The 16,934-nt window shown below is 40.7% G+C and overlaps 2 protein-coding genes across 4 annotated transcripts in view; one reads left to right on the forward strand and one right to left on the reverse strand.

The window, feature by feature from the left end:
* Positions 1-3,639: 3,639 nt before the first annotated feature.
* Positions 3,640-8,655, reverse strand: uba5 (ubiquitin-like modifier activating enzyme 5). The gene is made up of 12 exons (XM_084048606.1): positions 8,339-8,655; positions 7,665-7,710; positions 7,470-7,559; positions 7,241-7,350; positions 6,905-6,991; positions 6,723-6,807; positions 6,290-6,394; positions 5,870-5,997; positions 5,593-5,728; positions 4,648-4,726; positions 4,422-4,528; positions 3,640-4,228 (listed from the first exon to the last, which is right to left on the reverse strand). The coding sequence occupies exons 1-12, from the start codon at positions 8,506-8,508 to the stop codon at positions 4,151-4,153; spliced, it is 1,221 nt and encodes a 406-aa protein (XP_083904732.1). The 5' UTR covers positions 8,509-8,655; the 3' UTR covers positions 3,640-4,150.
* Positions 8,656-9,400: 745 nt separating this feature from the next.
* Positions 9,401-16,934, forward strand: part of acad11 (acyl-CoA dehydrogenase family, member 11) — a 60,231-nt gene continuing 52,697 nt past the window's right edge. For all 3 annotated transcript variants that reach the window (XR_014600076.1, XM_084048289.1, XM_084048288.1), the window contains exons 1-7: positions 9,401-9,628; positions 10,306-10,405; positions 14,021-14,146; positions 14,336-14,497; positions 14,675-14,839; positions 15,431-15,572; positions 16,002-16,123. Coding sequence is in view for 2 of the 3 variants with exons in the window: in XM_084048289.1 (XP_083904415.1) it covers positions 9,504-9,628; positions 10,306-10,405; positions 14,021-14,146; positions 14,336-14,497; positions 14,675-14,839; positions 15,431-15,572; positions 16,002-16,123 (942 nt within the window). In the remaining variant the exon portion in view is untranslated. The remainder of the gene's footprint in view (positions 9,629-10,305; positions 10,406-14,020; positions 14,147-14,335; positions 14,498-14,674; positions 14,840-15,430; positions 15,573-16,001; positions 16,124-16,934) is intronic.

Here is a 16,934-nt window from a genome sequence, read left to right on the forward strand (position 1 = left end):
ATCATTTGATTAAAGGTTAAGAAAATATATATATATTTTTTTTTTCCCCCAAACTAATTTAAATCTCTCATAAATGACTTGAGTTATTGGTTTATTTTTAGTTTAATCAGGACAAAGGAAAGTCTAATATTTACCAACCTGTTGGATCAGGATTTTCTTATTTAAAAAAACAAAAAAGTTTATTTCAAGTTCAATAGGTTTTGATAAAACCTGATAACGTTTAGTTTGCAAGGCTTTAAGCCAGACTTATTTTGAAGCAGGTCAAAATAACAATTTAATTTGATGTAAAGATTTATAATTAAATATTCTACGTTGACATCTGTGTCACGTTTGGATGGTCTTGGTCAGTGGTTCTCAACCTGTGGCAAGGGGGCCCACTGGTGGGTCTCCAAGGAATTGCAAGTGCCCTCCCCCAAAAATGATTTCCAAAAACCACAAACCGACTACCTACCCGCTACCCCTGGGAAGTATCGAAAATCCCATAGAGAAATCTTAGATTGCGTCATATAAGAACTGTATTCCAAAAATAAACAAATCAACCCGGCGATTCAGGTATTTGACTCTGTGTCGTTTATGATATTGAGTTACATTTGAAAGTCTGTTTTTTGGTCAGAAATGTATTTATTTTTGGATAAATTAGTACTTTTTCACCGTCATTTGATGCTTCATATCCATATGAGTAAAATCGCCCCATCGCTCATTTGTTTATTTTTGGAACACAGTTCTTATATGACAGGCTATCTAGGATTTCTCTATGGGATTTTCGATAGAAGAAATAACTAGTGGCCTCTAGTGGCAGTGATGTCACACTGCGGTTCTCTATATATATAGCATTAATGTGATCCAATCCGGAAGTGATCCGGAAACATGCTCTGAAAATGCAACGCGGCCCACCTATCTGACACCTTTTTTTCTTTTTAGATTTTCAAGTGGGCCCTGATTCAGAAACAGTTTGAGAATCGCTGGTGTAGAGGGAAAAGGGTTGGGAGCCTCTGGTGTAGAGGGAAACAAAGGTTTGAAACTGCTTGTGAAGAGGGTAAATAGGCTGGCAACTGCTGGTGTAGAGGGAAAACAAGTTGGAAACCTCTGGTGTAGAAGGAAAAAGTTTGGAAACTGCTGGTGTAGAGGTAAAAAGGTGGAAACCTCTGGTGTAGAGGGAAAAAAGGTTGGAAACTGCTGGTGTAGATGGAAAAAAGGTTGGGATCTGCTGATCTACTTCACGGCGTCCAGTTTTGCTTTGAAGATAAAAAAAACAACAGTTTGTTTTTGATTATTATTATTTTTATTACATGATGTTTGTTAATCTAATAATTGTTTATGTGCTGCAGGTGTCACAGCAGATAGAGGTTTGAAATTTGTTTAGTGTTTTTTTTTCCCCAAACCTGTTTGACTTCATGTCAATAAAAGAATACATGTTTAACGCTTTGTATAATGGACTGTTTTCGATTAATTAATGACGTGATACATTTTTAATACAGTTATGTCTGTGTCCATGTGGTCCATACCAGAGCCATACAAACACAGTTATGTCTGTGTCCATGTGGTCCATACCAGAGCCATACAAACACAGGTATGTCTGTGTGGTCCATACCAGAGCCATACAAACACACAGTTATATCTGTGTCCATGTGGTTCACACCAGAGCCATACAAACACACAGTCACTTCAACCCTCTAGACTTAGTACACTGGACCTGAGTTGTCTTATTTCCTGTCTACACCAAATCTCTTCGCCAAAAATAGCCAATCCTCAGCTCACAATGCGTCACATTGCCACGCATTGTGAGCTTGTAGATCTGCTACTTTGTGGCAATTTATATGGAAGATGAGACCTATTGTTATTGCTTCAATAATGAATTACTATATTTTATTGATCATTTCTCATTATATTTCTAACATAAAGCAAACATATTCACTCATATTTAGCTAAAAGAGTTAAGTGACTATGGCACCGCCTTGTAAACAAAATACTATGGTCACTACCGTAACAATACAGTCACTACCGAAACACCAGTTATGTTGTCAAAAATCAAAGATAGTGAGTTATCAACCAATATTTTATGATAATGATTGGTTAGGTGTATGTGTTATGTCAACAATGAATGTTTAGCAAAAAGAGTTAAGTGACTATGGCACAGCCTTGTAAACAAAATACTATGGTCACTACCGTAACAATACAGTCACTACTGAAATAGTGCAGTCACAACCGAAACACCAGTTATTTTGTCAAAAATCAAAGATAGTGAGTTATCAACCAATATTTTATGATAATGATTGGTTAGTTCAGTTGTATGTGTAATTTCAACTATCATTAATTCTGAAATCAATATAATCAACTTTATACATTTTACAAAGAAATATAGCATTTAATTTTGATAAATCTTAAGAATTCAATATAAAAGAAACAGTTAGAATATTCATTTTAATGTATTTAATTGTAGAAACCACCTACATTAATTTTTAGAAATAGTCTGTACAGGGGAGGATGAAAAAATAAATTAATACATTCATATATATATATATCTTTATTCTAAGGTAATTCTACATGTTTCGGTAGTGACACATTTTGGGAGAGGAAAGATTCCAAAAGATTATGAAAATACAATATGATAATTGACTGTACTTTTACTAAATATGTGTCCCTTAGATCTGGTGCAACGTGAATATGGTCAAAGTCTTTCCAAAATAGAATAAAAATTTCACACAATTTCCAACTCTGAATTTGAATAGAATGGCTCATATATATATGTCAGTCAGACATTTTTTATAATATAAAAGAAAATCTGTAATATATTATCAAACATCTAACAACAATATGAACTATAGTGTTAACAGAGTGACCATGAATCATAATTGTTTCACAATGACTCATGTGATAACATGAGTCATTGTGAAAATTATGATTCATGGTCAAACTCTATTTCAGTAATAATTAAATTGATTATATCTTATTGTATTTATTTCATTATATTTGAATGCAGGGTCATTAAAATGAGTCCATATACAAACACATATGTTGAATTAACTGTGGCTAAATAAATTAAGCCAGGATAGGTGTTAAATCCAGGTTTAACGCCTAATTCTGCTTTCGTGAAATAGGCCCCCGGTACTGAGAGGACATTTTGACCGAATGTTGTTTGCCGGTGCGGCACTTCGCAATCCCCTCGAGTGGTTGCTCTGGTACTAATTCCCCTATCAGGCTTCCTTTTAATGAATTCACTTAGGGGGGGGCGGGCACAGACCATGTAAGGTCTTGTATATGACCCCAAAACTTTAAAGTTATCAAAGCTAAAAAAAATGAGCCTCCGGAGGATGTTACAATGATGATATGAGTGAGGCTTCCTGTCAAACACTTTGAGCGCACTCTTGTAGAGCTGTTCAATGGGTTTGAGAATCGTCACGCCTGTGCAAGACCAGTTTGTAAAACAGTATTCAATGTGTGATAGGATCATACAGTGAAGAGTGACGATCTGGCAGCACCGACTGTCAGGAAGGGTCTAATTTGTAAAAAAAATTGAAACTTGAATTTAATCGTATTTGTGTACTGTATAAAAACTTTAGTGCATAATGTTTTATGAGGAATTAATGTAATTAAAACTGTAAGAAAATGTACAGCACAAAGAAAATCATGAAGCCCATATTCTGTCTAATAAATACTTTTATTGAAACCAAAGTGTACATTGTCAGTACTGTTAAGAGTAGAGTTCTGCAAAGCTGAGTGAATGACAGGGCAATGACAGGATACTTGAATGGACTGAAACCTTGTTCACCATTCACATCGCGGGAGCAGACTGTAATACTGTAATCATTCTTTTCAATTAACAAAATTACACAGAACCGTTAACATACAGCAATTCAGGAGATTTTGTTTGTTTGAAATGCAGTGGCTGCACTTCTCATGCATTCCCTTCTTCAGCCGGTATGAAGAAAGCACTCATTCTGGGCTGACATCTGGTTCAGAACTTGCTTTGCGTTCGCGTTCCATTCGTATGGAACCTTTGTGAAGAAGATGCCAACCTGAACTTCTCAATAAGCATTGGATTAGATGGGTTATTCGATCACTGTCTGAGGTCGGCGATGCATTTACAGTTGAGGATGATGACGATGAAGATACGTGTCTTCCAGCAGGAGACATGGCATCTTTACCACGCCTACATCTTCCTCATCTGAGCCATCAACTCCTCCAGACTTTGTTCCGTCTCCTCCACTGTCTCTACATCTGCTGCATCCTGGTTCAGACAAATGTAATGAATTCCAGTCATGGCAGAGAGTGGTTGGTGATGAATAAATTGCAAAAAGTAGTCTAGTAAACAGAGAATTTAGCACGTCATAAAATCTGATATTTAGGGCTATACCAGTTGCAAAGCATAAACTTGGCTTTACACAGTAGATTTTCACTATTCTTACATAGAGGGCACTGACCTTGTCTGGAATGGTGTAGGCTACAGTGATGCCCTCTGGGAGGTCGGGGACGGGACCAGAGGCGGCCTGCAGTTCCTCATCGGTCACCTCTGATACCAGCTCTATACCTGCTCAGAAACAAGGCGGCCAACTTTTACGTGGGCATTGCAAAATAATGGATTTGTCACCATTACTAATGCAGACGTACAGTACGTCAACCATTTTACACTTCTGCTCCATTGCTCACCCCAATCATTGTCCTCATGTACAACCGCTTCTTCTTCCACCACCACAACTTCCACCTTGGGCCGCTCTGCCTCTTTCCTCTGGGGACAAAAGAAATTGACACTGATAAGTTTAAAGGGTGATTTTTTTTGCAGTGCATTGAGCTTGTACCAGCACACAGGAGTAACATTTACATATCGGCCAAAAACATTATGGAATCTTTGAATATGCCAGCAGCGAGCAGTGGAACAGATGGCTTATTTGTGTCCAATAGCAGACATAGCATCTGCCTCAGCTCTGTTGTTTGAAAATCAGTTACTTTAATCGAGTGACGCGGTCATACGGCAAAGGATAAACTAGACCAGGGGTTCTTTTTTTTTATACCACAACCCCATATAATGAGGGAATTGTTTTGGCGACCCCATCAGCTGCCCCGCGAGGGTACAGATGGAACGAAAAGGACCCGTGGTCCATGTGTTTGTACCACCCGCTCATATTGAACATAGGTCCTAAGTAAATTGTTTATGAACAGTTCAAATCAGTTTGTGTGCCTCTGCATGCATGGGCTTGCCTTGTGTGAATGTGTGTGTTTTCTTGTGCTGCTGCTTGATCACGGTCGGAGGCGGAGCTGTGTGTGCGCGTGCGTGTTTGTGTGTGTGTGTGAATGTATGAGTGTAGTGGCCGTCCTCTTCATGTTGGTTGCGAGTTGCGACTACCTCACTTTTTTTAACCGTTTTTTGATAAAAAAAAAAAAATCTTCTTTTTTTGATTGCCAATATGCGACCCCTGCGGCACCTTCCCACCTTGCGGCACCCCACTTTGGGTCGCGACCCATAGTTTGAGAACCGCTGAACTAGACTATAGTTTGAGATGGGCTGAAAAAAAGACAACATGCAGAGAAATACAGCCCAACACACCCCCCTTCTTTGTGAGCATTCAGAACACAGAGGCTCGCACATAAACACACCTTGTACTCCTCCTGCTGTCTCCTGCAGTATCGGTCATCACACTGGGGGTTGGGCTTCATGGCCATGGTGGGAAAGAAGTCCTGCATTGCGTTGTAGCCAAGATAGTAGCTGACGGTGCCGAATTTTAACAGGTACCTACGGGACACAAAACGTTTATGTTAACATAACAATTTACTTTGTGCACACTGTGAGAAGAACCTTACCTTACTTAACTACATATAGCATATACTGTATATTGTTTTGATACCTGCCCGTTTGTTATAAATTAGATCTTACTTGAGGACATTTTGTACCAGGAGGCCTGCAACCACACCCATGGTGGTGGGCAAGCTGGCAGCACACACCCCGTCCCTCTTCAATGTCTTCTCATCTATGTTGGCGGCTACCACCAGTGGAGGAGCACACTGTCAGAAAGACATCATTATATCTCATTTGTTAAGATGCTGTGACGATTACATTTTGTATTTCATGGTGATAGACACAATTGTGCACAGATAAGTAGGCAAAATATAAAACAAAATGTGTTTTTTAAAGTTATCTTAAAAACGTTCAACCTGGCATCTCTAATTTCGGCATGTCATCATAGGCAAAGATTTCAAACATTTTAAATAACAGCCGATCTACAAGTTTGCTCCCAATGCTTGTTGGATCCGCTATTTTCGCAATTTCTGAAGTGCTAAAGTGCTTTGGACGTACAGCAAAGCAGGCGGTCTCTCCGGGGATAATGAGCTGGATGTGTCCCGACACGGCGTTCTCGCTCACACCAGACTCCATCCATATCTGCTCTAGTTCGTTACAGGCCTGTGAGAAATACATTTACATCACCAACATTTCATTCACTTCATCATCACACACAAATTATAGCGTTGCTGTCGGACAGAAACCTCTTATCTCCATATTCTAACTTTTTGTGTTTTTTACGTAAATTAACGCCCTACTTGATCATACTACAGTGTCACACAAAAGCATCAAAAGTAGCAGCTTGTTTTCAGCTTGTCAATCTGCTACTTTTGACTTTGAATCCCGAAAAGTACATAATGAGGTTTCCACCCGACAGAGACAAGAAGAAAAACATGCGGCACACAGTGTAAAGCCTAGAGGTGTAAGACAGCCATGTAACTGCACTGACCGCATTGATGGCCATCCGGGCCTCAAAGTTATCCACGCAGCTCAGGATCAAATCCACCGGCCTCCCTTCCTCCAGGCCTCCATGGCTGAGAGAGAGAACACACAGTATGATAATAATTAACCATGAAAGCACAGTGTCAAGGAATGAAAAAGAGACAAAAGTTTCACCGGCGAAAAACCTACCTGATGCGATCCATGAAATGTGTAAAGTTATCCATGGTGGTAATGTTGTAGTTGTGGGTCTCAAACGTCACGTCGGGATTGATGTTTCTGGTGGGTAAAATTGAGGAATAACAAGATGTCGACAACAGAATGAAATGAGGAAAGCACAGTGGTAAAACTGTGTACTTTGTTGCATGAACGTGTCCCTCAGCAAGAATGTGTTGGTCGTTTTCGGCAGGCGACACAGTCGTACAACAAACATTGGGCATAACCCATTCAAACCGGGAAAGTGTCACTTTAGATTTTAGCTTTTGGCTATTAAAAAATAGCAGATATACAAGCTCAACGCGAGTTTACCTGAGTGTGTGTTCTGCTGCTTCCACTTTACTGAGGCCTGCCTGGTGGGGCTGGAAAAACAGCCGGTTCATATTGGCCAGCTCCACTTTGTCGTAGTCAAAGAGGAGCAGCTGTGTGAGGACATAAAACCAATACGGATGGGTTGGGTTAGGTTTTATTTTATAAACGCAAGGTGAAAGTCTATGATACGATACAGAAGAAGAAGAAGCAATGGGAATGGTTGTATTACCTTACCAATGCCACATCTTGTGAGCATTTCAGCTGTCACACTACCCACTCCTCCAACCCCGACCACAGCTACCGTGTATGTCCGGATTTTCTGTTATCATCACATTTTGAAAGAGATGAGTGGGGGAATTGTATATACTAGCAACATTGCACAACTTGATGAAAATAGCACTGCCAAACTGACATCATAACATACCTCATAATCGTCCACTATACCCATTCTCTTTAAAGCCATTAGACGACTGTGTGGGAGACAAACAACATTGGTTTCAGTGTTTGGTTTTTATCAGTGGTGGAAAGCACATGTACTCAAGTATTGTACTTAAGTAAAAAATTGATGATTTTTACTTTACTGGAGTATTTGATTTTTTTTTTACTTTTACTTCTACTCCACTACATCTCAGAGGCAAATATTGTACTTTTTACTCCACTACAATTAGAAAAATGTAGTTACTTTGCAGATATTAATCATTATATTATAAAACATACATTAACCACTTCAGCCCTATTTTATATATAGGCTATTTGAATCATTGTAGTACTTTTACTTTCGATACTTTAAGTATATTTTGATGCCAATAGCCTACTTAATTACTCAAGTAACATTTTGAACACAAGCCTTTTACTTATAAACAGACTATTTTTATATTGTGGTATTGCCACTTTTACTATAAAAAGTCAAATATGTGAGTACTTCTTCTACCACTGGATTTTCTGATGACATATGGCATTTCTGTAGGGCCTGAGTAACGTTGCTATGGGCGTGACCAGTGAGTGACCACCACCCACCCCACTCTCCACCACAAACATGACATTAACTAAACCAACAGAAACATCAAATATCTACATATATATATATATATATATTACCTGTATGGATTAGAATCTACGACCTCAGCACTCATCTTGTCTATCTTCTGTCTGTGTGGGTTGTGATGGTCAGCCTCCACCATGGAGCCACCACCTCGTCTCTGCTTACACTTGATCAGCTCATTCTCCAGCTCTCTGACCCGCAGCTTCAGCTCCTCCACCGTGGCCATCACTTCACTGCTTTAAGCCCTGTCACTGTCCTATAAAAACAAATATATATGTCTATACAAACGCCTATATATGTGGCAGAGAAGAGACTGAACGACGGGTGTACAGAGACACAAAGTACACGTACACACAACTCTGATCAGCTGTCAGAGCTGTGTGTCACCGTAAACAAAGTCCGTAGAAGACACGTGACTGTTAAACTAGAAGCGTTCCGGACTGGTTTGTACAGTTGCAAGCCGCAGTGGTGGAAAGTAACTGAGTACATGTACTCAAGTTAAGTACTGCACTTAAGTACAATATTGAGGTATTTTTTACTTTACTGGAGCATTTCCTATTTTCAGTACTTTTACTTTTACTTCTACTCCACCATCTCAGAGGCAAATATTGTGCTTTTTACTCCACTACAATTATTTGTAAACTTTAGTTACTAGTTACTTTGTAGATTTTGATTATTATTACAAAACATACATTAACCACTTCAGGCCTATATACATTTTAGCCATGGTTCACATGACGCTTGACTGTCATGGTATGACAGTCATGTTTCAGGGCTATATACATTTCGGCTATTTGAAAATAATAGATCTACAAGCTCGAAATATGTCACGATGCGGTGCATTGTGAGCTTGTAGATCTGCTATTTTCAAAAGATTTGTGTATAGTAGGCCTACATTTGAAAACTTGTGAAATGGGACATTTCTACATAATGAGTACTTAAGTATAATTTGATACCAATATTTTCTACTTTTACTCAAGTACATTTTTAATTCCATACTTGTACAGAGTATTTCTACGTTGCAGTATTGATACTTTTACTTAAGTAAAAAATGTGCGTACTTTTCCCAGCACTGGTGTGTGCACCGTTAAAGCGGTCCGACTCCCAGTTTACCTCGCATCAACTCTGACTAGTCTAGTCTAAGTCCACACTATCAAAGATCTGCTAAACAATGCACGATGATGATGCATCTGTTAATTATTAATCCACAGTGAAACAAACATGGATGACGATGGAACAACTCCTGTACGGGACGAGCACAGGTTTGACGTGGTCAAACTTCACAGATATTTATCCCTCAAGTCCAAGGTTTCAAACAGTGATGCACTAACTGTCAGACAGTACAGGTTGGTATTATTTATTGGCATTCCACTGCTTCTCTTCTGTAACTATCTATCAATATATCTATCTATCTATCGAGCTAAAACCCTGCAAGAAATGTCAAGAATCATGTTGATCTGACAAGCAGTGCAGCACAACAATCTTTCAGCCTTGGATCACAAGACGGTCATCTGTCATGACCGTCTTGGCTGATTTTCAAAATAGTGTTTGCACTTTCTCCCTTTTTGGTCTGTATGTCTACATAAACGTTCAGTTTTTAAATATACCCTATGGCCACGAATGTTACAATTATGTACGGGCCCTCAGAAGTACCCGTATCTTCCGTATTGTTCAATAAAAAGCATTTTAATCTGAATGGTGGCCATTTTCTCCGTGTGGATTTCAACTACTTGACCCTATTGGTTGGGAGGTGTATTGCACTCTGATACCTTATAATAACTATGATAAAATGGCCACCGATCGGATTAAAATGCTTTTTATTGAACAATACAGAAGATACGGGTACTTCTGACGGCCCGTACATAATTGTAATATCCGTGGCCATGCGGTCAGTACTTTATATTTGAAATCTGAACGTTTATGTAGATGTACGGGCCAAAAAGGGAGAAAGTGCAAGCACTATTTTGAAAATGTCAAGAATCATGTTGATTTGACAGCACATGCTTTCATGGTCTTTCCGCAGTGTTGGCCAGTCCAACCCCACCTTTCTGATCCAAACACCATCTGAGAGCTATGTCCTCAGGAAGAAACCTCCAGGGATGCTGCTGCCAGGTGCTCACAAGGTATGGTATTTATTTGTACGGTTCTGTGAAAGCTACGACACTATTCTAAAGATCCCCCATCGTTGTATGGTTTTACTATGTTTTTTGTTGTTGTTGTTGTTGTTGTTGTTGTTGTTGTTGTTGTTGTTTGTTTTGTTGGTTTTACTATGTTTTATTGTTGTTGCAGAAACTAGGCCAAAGATCATGTTATTATCACAGTATCTGGTTGACAGTATGTGGTTTTGTGTAATATCCAGTAGGGGGAGACGTTTCCTATGTTTGAAAGTTGATAGTTGACACTTGATGGGACTCCCTCTTTCTTTGGTGTACAAAAAGTAACCTCACAAACACTAGTAACCTCACAAACACTATAACCATAACCTCTCAGAAAGTATGCCTAAACCTAACCTCAAAACCACGGCCACCTGGGCGAAACACCTGGGAAAGAGAGATTATGTTATGAACCTGGCCTAGGGGAACCAGTGAACATAGCAAAAATACAGGGGAGACGCAGTTTACAAAGAAAGTAGAATTTATTAAATAATCAAAAGTAACGAACTGATCAGGAATAAACCGATGAGGTGTGGAAATCAATAAAGTTAGTAGTGTAATGTGTGTAATGAGTGGATTGGGTTACTGTATGTGTGTGAGTGTTGCATGGGTTAATATAAATGTTGACGTAGTGAATCAGGCTGGATCCCAGGCTACAGGTGCACGCCAATTAGGCTGATGGCCAACATCTCACTGCTCCCCAAGTCCTATCCACAAGTTTCCTAGGGCATTGCTAGAATAAATAAAGAAGGATGAATTACAGGGGCGTGTCCCAGCGTAGTACCGGGGTATTGCACATGCGCAGTTTTATCAGGAAGTGCACGACGGAGTGTTCCAGCAGAGGCGCTACATAAAAACCCCCAGGATCCCTTCTCAGTCGGTCGAGGTGTGTGTTTGTTTTTCTCTCCACTCAGCACCTAAACAGCTGCAGGTTTGTAATTCTAATACACAAGTGGACTAAATGACTTACATAGTTATAAAGAACAACAACAAAGTGACATAAACCCCCATATCCAAGTTTGGGCTAATATTCATTCAGTGACATGCCACACAATTGTGCCTATTATGGCACTAAATAGGCCTACTTGTTTTGGCCATATCAACATTTAATTTCAGCAAATAAAGATCTTCAGCAGGTCTCCGTGGCTACTGAAGTGACACAAAACAAACACTACCGTTTAAGGGTCACACGCTGCCATCTACTGAGCCTTTTTGTATGTTCAGGCAGGATTTTACTGCGCATGTGCAATACCCCGGTACTACGCTGGGACACGCCCCTGTAATCTATCCTTCTTTTTTATTCTAGGGGCATTGTGGGCATCACTTCCTATCAGGTATGGGTGCATCCACACTAGTGATGCGCGGGTCGGGTTTTTTCATGACTCGGCCCGCCCCGCCCCACCACGGAACCCAACCCGCCTCAACCCGCCCCGCGAACCCATATATAAATCTATGGCTCAACCCGCCCGCGACCCGCGATTTTTTTTTTAATTCTGTAAAATCATGGTTAGAAAATAATCCCCAAGTGTATTCAAACTGTTTTATTGTTATTATTCTTATTCTTATTAGGAATAAAGACAAAACAAGAGCATGTTATTATTATTTTTCTTTTTGCGTGTGAGAGCGCGTGACCCGCTCACCCACAGCCCGCATAATTGCCTCCGAAATTCTGACTCGACCCACCCGCGCCGCGGGTTACGGGTCAACCCGCGCATCACTAATCCACACATAAGATGCAAGTCATCGGAAGTGCCATCCACTCCCATGTTATGGGAAAAAGCACATATCTGGGTTCCGCTTTTCCTTGAGTAACGGCCAGAAATGGCCGGAACCCGAAACAAGGGCTTGCGACAACTAGCGTCAACTTGCATCTTATGTGTGGATGCACCCTATCAGGGATCAAATCGACAGGAAGTGATGCCCACAATGCCCTAGGAAACTTGTGGATAGTAACCAATGAGAAGGAGAAATGAATACAAAGCAAATGCACAAACCATAACCAGAACCTAAGAGTGAATATAACATACTGTCATACTATACAGGGAACTGTCACATCCGGACACTTCATAGTTGGAGCAATGTGTGACCAATTAAGTCTTTCCTCCACATAAATGATTGTTTACTGGTGTGCAGTCTATCCTACAAATAAATGTGGCTTAATGTTTATTGATTTTCCCCTTGCACCATGTGCAATAAAGGATATGCCAGTATTTGGGCACTGTCCTAAAGCTTATTTGATGAAAAATACTAATGCTGTAAAAAGGAAAGGAAGTTTCAATGTGGACATGACATAACATAAACAAACAGTTTTATTGAATTTCAATGTGGTACATGACATAACATAAACATAAACTGTTTTATTGAGTCTGTCTGAATTTTTAATATGATTTCCTGTTTTGGCAGTTTTAGTCTGAAAAACTGGAACAAACTTGGGGGGGGGGGGGGGAATGGCCAAGCAAGATTACTGGATTACCCATAATTATAACCTCAAGGACCACAATGGAAACAAGTCCCCAGGACCTTTTTTGTGTTATCCTTTTAGCCTTAATGTCTGACTGTACCACGTGCTGTTTACATTTCTGACTAATTTAGTATTCAAATCAATCAAAAAAGCACTTGTATGAAGTGAGGGTTATCTCAAAGCAAAGGCACAGGTAGGGATGGGACAATATGAAACTTGCATGTCACTATTATTGTGGCAAAAATAATTTCGATTAACGATATTATCGCGATAATCAAAATATGCACTTTTGTTAACCACTTGAACCCCCAGCATTGATAGTATACAGTAGAGTAGACTGACAGGAAATGGAGAGAGAGAGAGATGGGGAGTGACACACAGCAAATGTCGTCGGGATCAGGATTCGAACCTGCGACACGCTGTCTTGCTGCATTAGCAGCCTAGGTGCCCGGACCGCTATGCCAGCCGTCCGGGCAGATGGAGGACAATTTCACGATGAATTGAAATCGCTGCAATGCGATTATTGTGAGTTATCACAATATCACGTTAAACGATAATAACGATTATCGTCCCATCCCTAGGCACAGACCATTGTTTTGGATCCTCAACATCCCTTGCATGTTGAGTTCCAGATGCTTCAATTGGGGCGGAGGACACTAAGACTTATACAGATTGTCATTTGTTCCATTCCATCTGCTGTTGTTTTTTTTATAACAATCTGTAACTCTAGGCGGGGCCGGATGTCATGCATGTGTCTTTCTTTTTTAGGGATTTTTTGCCTTTATTTGATAGTCTGTGGAGAGAGACAGGAAACAGGGAGAGAAAGAGAGTGGGGGAGTGACATGCAGCAATAATGGTCCTGCCGGCCCGGGAATGGATCTTGTATTGTGTTGTGTATATGATGTATTATATATGTTTATGTTGGCCTACTGTCTTACAGAAATACTTGAAGATTAATAGTATATAGCCAAAACCTTTGCATTTTTACTCAAGTCAATTTTGAATTCCGGACTTTCACTTGTAACAGAGTACTTCTACATTGCAGTATTGATACTTTTACTTAAGTAAAAAATATGACTACCTTTTCCACCACTGATGGCTGGTATATTTTACTGTGTGTTTAGGTGGACAGGGAGTATCGAGTACAGAAGGCCCTGTTTTCGGCTGGTTTCCCTGTGCCCCAGCCCATCCTGCATTGCACTGACACTACAGTCATTGGAACAGAGTTCTATTTGATGGAGCATGTAAAGGTAAACTTGCACATTGTAGCCAAAATTCAGCTTACAGTCTATTATTATTAATAATGATAATGATGATTATAATTCATTATAATTAATAAAGAAAAACATAAACACACCGTTGTGTGTGTGTGTGTCAGCATTCAGCAAAGTGCTGTATATAGGGTTTATATGGTTAATAACTGATGCTCTGCGGTACAGGGGCGTATATTCCGGGATATTCGTCTCCCAGGGTTGCGGGCCGCAGAGCGGAGTGCACTGTATGTGGCTGCAGTGGAGGTATTGGCCAGACTACACTCTCTGGACCTCGCATCCTTAAACCTGGAAACGTATGGGAAAGGCCCAGGCTACTGCAAAAGACAGGTGAGACAACGAGTGTAATTAAGTGTTTTATATTGTGAATCAGAATAACTTGTGTCACCTTTTGATGATGTTTTAGGTTTGAAGCAATACAACACATCATACAGACTTGTAACCTGCTCAAATATGTAATGTATAGTAGCACTTGTGACATTGAGAATGGTTGTTTTGCGCTAAAAGGTGTTAACCTGGACAAAGCAGTACCGAGCAGCAGCCCACACAGACATTCCAGCCATGGATAAGCTCTCTGATTGGCTGATGAACAACCTGCCATCCAATGACGATGAGGTTACTCTGGTCCATGGGGATTTCAGAGTGGACAATATGATCTTCCATCCAACAGAGGTAGAGAATTCTACCAAGTCTTGTCTCTAGTGCAGGGGTCTTCAATGTTTTTTTCAGGTCAAGGACCCCTTAGCAGAGAGAGATGAAGCAGGGACCCCCCACTACATATTGGATTCATGTTAAATGTGTGTTTTCAGATATTTAACCACTTAAACCCTCAATACTTTGTAAACATGACCTTTGGCTCCATACTTGGTCTGCTCTTTTTTTCCTTCACCAAGAGATCTTGTAGATCCGCTATTTTCGGCTAATGTTCCCCCCAGAAAAGGGATTTGAGGGTTCAAGTGGTTAATGTAAAAAGAAAATTAAAGAACCCCTATCACACAACGATTTGGCGGCCCCCCTGCAGTATCTCTTGAGGACCCCGGATCCCGGACCCCCTGTTGAAGACCCCTGCTCTATGTGTGTGTGTGTGTGTGTGTGTGTGTGTGTGTGTGTGTGTGTGTGTGTGTGTGTGTGTGTGTGTGTGTGTGTGTGTGTGTGTGTGTGTGTGTGTGTGTGTGTGTGTGTGTGTGTGTGTGTGTGTGTGTGTGTGTGTGTGTGTGAGAGACCTTCACTTTGCCCTTTACAGTTTGCGCTCACTCATCACAGGCCCGTGTGATAGCAGTGTTGGACTGGGAGCTGTCTACCACAGGCCAGCCCTTGGCAGACCTGGCCTACTGTCTCATGCCTCACTATTGGCCCGGCGGCCTCAGCATCATCAGCATCATGGGCAGCCTTAAAGGAGTAGAAGGTACGGCTGATTGTCAACTGCACTTAAACAAAAGGGTAAAGAATAAATGTCGCAGTGCAATAAATGTCACTGTAATTTCACTGTATGAAAGTAAAGACAAGGCGGCACACTCGTAGACACGATGCAGGATTTATTTAAATGAAAACCAACGTTTTCGACCTGCATTCCCTGAAGAAGACCTTTCCAGGTCGAAACTTTGGTTTTCATTTAAATAAATCCTGCATCGTGGCTACGAGTATGCAGCCTTTTTTTAAACTTTTATACTTATTTACCAAGGTCAGCAGCACCTCACCAATACTGGTGTGCGCCCTCCCGTTTGTTTGACACTATAATTTCACTGCAAGGTCTAAAAAATGGATAGTTGCATAATTACATGATCTCTGTCAGGATAAGCTACTAACCAATTTGGACAATGAATGTGTACTGTAGGTATGCCCACTCCTGAGGACCTGATCTCCGTCTACTGCCGCTGTCGGGGGATCCCTCCCGCTTTACCGCTGCTGAATTTCTACCTGGCCCTGTCTGTCTTCAAGATGGCAAGCATCTCCCAGGTTTGTCTCGTCTCTTTGTACATTTTCATTTAAGTTTTAGCTTGTCAGTATATAGTTAAAGTAATATGTAAAGGTGAACAATTTAGATCACAGAGAGGCAGCATCAAACTAAAATACTTCCATACATATACTGTACATGTGTGTGTAGAAAGAAATACACTGCCCTAATAGTTCTTAAATTCCAAATGTGTCATATTCTTGTCTTTTTTTTTTAACCTTTATTTATCCAGGGGAGGTTCGCTGAGCACGAATGCCCTTTTTCAGCAACGACCTGCTTCACAAACACACAGACAGACACAATTCTTAAGGGCTATTCACACTAAGCACTATAACTATAACTAAAAAATCACACCCTGTGTGAAGGAAGCGGTGCCTTTGGGGCGGGGCTTAACTCATTTCAGTTTGTCCCTATTGGTCGTCTGAGTCCACTTACCAAATTTGTACTTGGTAGCATGCTGCAAACTGGAATAATGGCTGTTTAAAGCCCAGCCAATGGGCAGACAGAGGGGGCGGGGCTTAAGTAATTACAGTTCGTCCCTATTTGTGCTTTTAGTCCATGTACAAAATTTGTACTCCGTAGCATGCTGCGAACTTGAGTTATGGCTGTTTAAAGGCCAGCCAATGGGAAGACAGAGGGGGCGGGGCTTCAGCAATTCATGCTCGTCCCTATTGGTGGTCTAAGTCCACATACCAAATTTGGACTTGGTGGCATGCTGCAAACTGGAGTTATAGCTGTTTAAAATCCCGTGCTCATCCCGTGCTCTTACGGGCGGACGGACATAACATACGCTGGGGGTCCCTGGAACCCTGG

Source organism: Gymnoscopelus microlampas (assembly GCF_963454915.1).
Source record: "Gymnoscopelus microlampas genome assembly, chromosome: 22".
NCBI classification, from domain to species: Eukaryota; Metazoa; Chordata; class Actinopteri; order Myctophiformes; family Myctophidae; genus Gymnoscopelus; species Gymnoscopelus microlampas.